Source organism: Salvelinus sp. IW2-2015, unplaced genomic scaffold, assembly GCF_002910315.2.
Source record: "Salvelinus sp. IW2-2015 unplaced genomic scaffold, ASM291031v2 Un_scaffold890, whole genome shotgun sequence".
NCBI lineage: Eukaryota > Metazoa > Chordata > Actinopteri > Salmoniformes > Salmonidae > Salvelinus > Salvelinus sp. IW2-2015.
This window is the reverse complement of record NW_019942637.1, coordinates 46,807-51,131: the sequence shown is the minus strand read 5'-3', so window position 1 is coordinate 51,131 and position 4,325 is coordinate 46,807. Positions and strand designations below refer to the sequence as shown.

Genomic DNA, 4,325 nt, shown 5'->3' with positions numbered 1-4,325 from the left:
TTTGCAGGCTAGCTCTACTCCACGGAATGGCTTGCACGGCTTAGCTCTACTCCAGGACAGTGACGTTGACACGGCCTAGCTCTACTCCAGGACAAGTACGTTAGCAGGCTAGCTCGACTTGGCCAGAGAGTGGTGTTGCCAGCGCCATAGCTCTACGCCAGGAAGTGGATGTTTAGAGGCTAGCCTCTACTGCCAGGAAAGTGCCTGTTGCAGGCTAGCTACTCCAGGAAGTGGGTGTTGCAGTGCTAGCTCAATACATCCAGAAGTGGTGTTGCACGGCGCAGCTTTACTTTCGAGGTTTCAGGTACCTTACAGATGAGGTGTGCAGGCTAGCTTCTACTCCAGGAAGTGGTGTGGTCAGGCTAGCTCTTAGCTTCCAGGGAGATGGCTGTTGCAGGCCTCAGCTCATGTTCGCTTACTCTACTCAGGGGAGTGGTGTCTGCCAAGTGCTTCAGGGAGGTGCAGGCTACCTACTCCAGGAAGTGGTGCTTGCAACGGCTAGCTCTACTCAAGGGTGGCAGAAGTCACTGGCAGTGGTGTTGAGGCTCAGCTCTACTCCAGGAGTGGTGTTGCAGGCTAGCTTTCTACTCCAGGAAGTGTGTTGCAGGCTAGCTACTCCAGAATGTGTTGCAGGCTAAGCTCTACTCCAGGAAGTGGTTGTTGCAGGCTAGCTTCTACTCCAGAAGTGGTGTTGCAGGCTAGCTCTACTCCAGGAAGTGGGGCTGCAGGCTAGCTCTTACTCCAGGAAGTGGTGTTGCAAGGCTAGTCTACTCCAGAAAGTTGACGTTGCAGGCTAGCTCTACTCCAGGAAGGTGCACGTTGCAGGCTAGCTCTACTCCAGGGAGTGGTAACATGTTGCAAAGGCTAGCTCTACTCCAGGAAATGGTGTTGCAGCGTAGACTTACTCCAGGAGCTGGTGTGCAGCTAGCTACCCAGGGAGTGGGTTGCAGGCCTATGCAGCTACTCCCAGGAAGATCGGTGTGCAGGCTAGCTCTACATCCAGGGAAGTGGTGTTTGCAGGCTAGCTCTATCCAGAGATGGTTGGTTCGCAGGGTTAGAGCTCTACTCCAGGAAGTGTGTATGCAGTAGCAGGCTCTAACTCCCAGGAAGTGTGTTGCAGGCTAGCTCTTACTCCAGAAGTGGTGGTTGCAGGCTAGCTCTACTCCAGAAGTAGGTTTGCAGCTAGCTCTACTCCAGGGAGTGTACGTCTATGCAGGACGAGCTCTACTCAGGAAGTTGGTTTGCAGCTAGTCTCCTACTCCAGGAAGTCGGTGAATGTGCAGGCTAGCTTCTACTCCAGGAAGTGGTGTTGCAGGCTAGCTCTACTCCAGGAGAGTTGCGTGTTGCACGGCTAGCTCTACTCCAGGAAGTGGTGTTGCAGGCTAGCTCTACATCCAGGAAGTGGTGTTGCAGGCCTTACGCTACTCCAGGAAGTGGTGTTGCAGCTAGGCTACTCCAGGAAGTGGTGTTGCAGCTAGCTCTACTCCAGGAAGTGAGTTGCAGCTAGAGCTCTACTCCACGGAGTGTGTGCAGGCTACGCTACTCCAGGAAGGGCTGTTGCAGGCTAGCTCTACTCCAGGAGAACTGTACGTTGCAGGTAGCTCTACTCCACGTTTGAGTTAATCGTTGGACAGGCTATACCATACTCAGGAAAGTTGTGTTGACAGGCTTTGCTCTACTCCAGAAGTGGATGTTGCAGGCTAGCCTCTCACCTCCAGAATGGGGTTGCAAGGCTAGCTCCGCACTTCCAGAACCTGGATGCTTTGCAGGGCTAGCTCTACTCCAAGGACATAGGTGGTTGCGGCTAAGACTCCTACTCCAGGAAGGTGATGCAAGGCTAGCTCTACTCCAGGAAGTGGTGTTGCAGGCTAGCTCTACTCCAGGAAGTGGTGTTGCAGGCTAGCTCTACTCCAGGAAGTGGTGTTGCAAGGTAGCTCTACTCCAGGAACTGACGTTGCAAGGTAGCTCCGTGCTGCCCGCTCTCTTTGAGTTACTCAAGTTGAAGGCTGACCAGGGTACTGCAGGCTGCCATTAGCAACTAAATTATCCTTCGAACTTCTTCTGTGTGCGATTTTTATATATATATATTACAATTTACATTTTTATTAAATGATTAAATAAAAATCTTAGCGTTCATTTGACACCCAATTTGGTGAATTTCACATGTTATTGCTCATGGGACATTTTACATGGAAATGCAATTATACTGCTTATATTATCAAACAATTGTTATACCTCTCTGGGACTTCTGGGACGAGGCGTCTATTGTTACACTTCTCTGGGACCTCTGGGACGAGGCGTCCCTTGTTACACTTCTCTGGGACCTCTGGATGGGGCATCTTTTGTTATGCAGAATCACTGATATCAACATCACCTTGCTTCCCCAAATATATCTACTCGTGATGTGATTAAGATGAGCGATTCTGCTCCTCGCCTTGCTCAAAGTGATCCAACGTATGCTGCCTTGTCTGCAGACTCAGGGCACAGTGACGGCAGTGCAGCTGCAGACCGAGGCGGCTGTAATGACGGCCTCTGGCCAGCAGGTGCAGACACTCCAGGTAGTGGTGTGACCGCCGGCCTGACTGTCACTCAGTGTCACAGTGTACTGCATGACCCTCGTCCACCCACCCATCTCCGTGCTCTGAGCACCGCTAGCATGCTATTAGGYTATCGCTGTTCTGAACTGCAATGTAACTCCTCTTTAATGGAGGTATCAACATATCGAAACAATAGTTCGGCCATCTTGTTGTCCATCGTATTTGACTCTGTTTTCCGCATAGTGTCAACTCAAAGAGCTGGCTCCATTCCAAGTGTGTGTGTGTTTATCATTTTATTTCCTAAAAGCAGGAATGCTTTGTCAGAAATGTCAATTCATACGCCTGAATGGTATGCATGGCATTCTATGGAACTCTGACTGTGCCATGAAACGTTTATTTTATATGAAGCTATACATTGGATGATTTTTTTTATTTTACCCCCCCCCCCACACACACACACACAGGTCCAGGGTCAGCCCCTGATGGTGCAGGTGAGCGGAGGGCAGTTGATCACGTCGTCAGGGCAACCCATCATGGTGCAGGCTATGGGTGGGGGACAAGGACAGACCATCATGCAAGTGCCTGTGTCTGGAGGACAGGGACTACAACAGGTGAGGAATGGGATGAAGAAAAGAAAAAACATACAGAAATATATTTACTAGAATCCATTCAATGAGGATGCAGTCAAATTGCAGTGGTCTTAGGGGCTTTTCCCATTCTAGTAATCGTATTTCTTTGAGCCAGATTCAGGAGTTGAAATGATATTACGAACACAAAGCTATCACCTGATCACGTTTCACTGTCAGATCCAGCTACAGGGGGGACAGCAGATCCAGCTGCAGGGTGGACAGCAGATCCAGCTGCAGAACGGCCAGATGTTACAGCTAGGTGGACAGCAGATCCAGCTGCAGAACGGCCAGATGTTACAGCTAGGTGGACAGCAGGGTCAAAACCCAACAGATCTATACATCCAACAACCACATAACACAGCCATCACAGCCTGACAGAACCCAGGTAATACACACCAACAACAGGCGCATGCCACACTCTCCACCACACACACACACACATGCAACACACTTCCACACACACACACACTCTCCCCCACACACAAGCAGCACACATATAAGTAACCAACACATACACTACACACACACACAACACACACACCCACAGGCGCTGTAAACACACTCTACACTACACAACAGTGCATGTATGCACCCACATCCACACACAAGCAACCACACAATTAGTTTCAACCTTCCACGTGAGAAACTACACACCTCGTATACCACATTGAATATGAGTAAAGACCCTGTGAGTGTGTAAACCTCTGGTGTGTAGTGATTACCTGTATGTACGGGTCAGGAGTGGCCCCCGTACCCGGTGGGTTCATGTTGCTAGGGTCAGGAGGTGGCCAGGTACGTGTGGTTTCCCTGTATGTAGGTCAGGAGTGCGCCCGTTAACTGTGTGTTCTGTAATGGTAGGTGTCAGAGTGCGCAACCGTACTTGTGTTCCTGTATGGTTAGGGGTCAGGACAGTGACGCCGTGGAACGTTGTGGTCTCTGTATGTAGGTGTCAGCCGTGGCCCCGGACTTGGTGTGTCCTGTATGTAGGGTCAGGAGTGCCCCGGCACATGGTGTTCCGGTATGTAGGAGAGTGGCCGGAAGTGTGCTGGTTCGGTCTGTAGTAATGTCAGGAGTTGGCCCCGGACTGCTGTGCTTCCGGTAGGTAGGGTCGAGTGGCCCCGGGAACTGGTTGTTCCGTATTAGGATCTCTTCCCTGCCA

The 4,325-nt window shown here is 50.8% G+C and overlaps 1 protein-coding gene across 1 annotated transcript in view; it reads left to right on the top strand.

The window, feature by feature from the left end:
- LOC112069076 (nuclear transcription factor Y subunit alpha) overlaps window positions 1-4,325 on the top strand; it is a 25,153-nt gene that overhangs the window by 11,795 nt on the left and 9,033 nt on the right. The window contains 4 exon segments of the mRNA XM_070438397.1: window positions 2,475-2,558; window positions 3,002-3,148; window positions 3,344-3,535; window positions 4,154-4,184. Coding sequence (XP_070294498.1) covers window positions 2,475-2,558; window positions 3,002-3,148; window positions 3,344-3,535; window positions 4,154-4,184 — 454 coding nt within the window.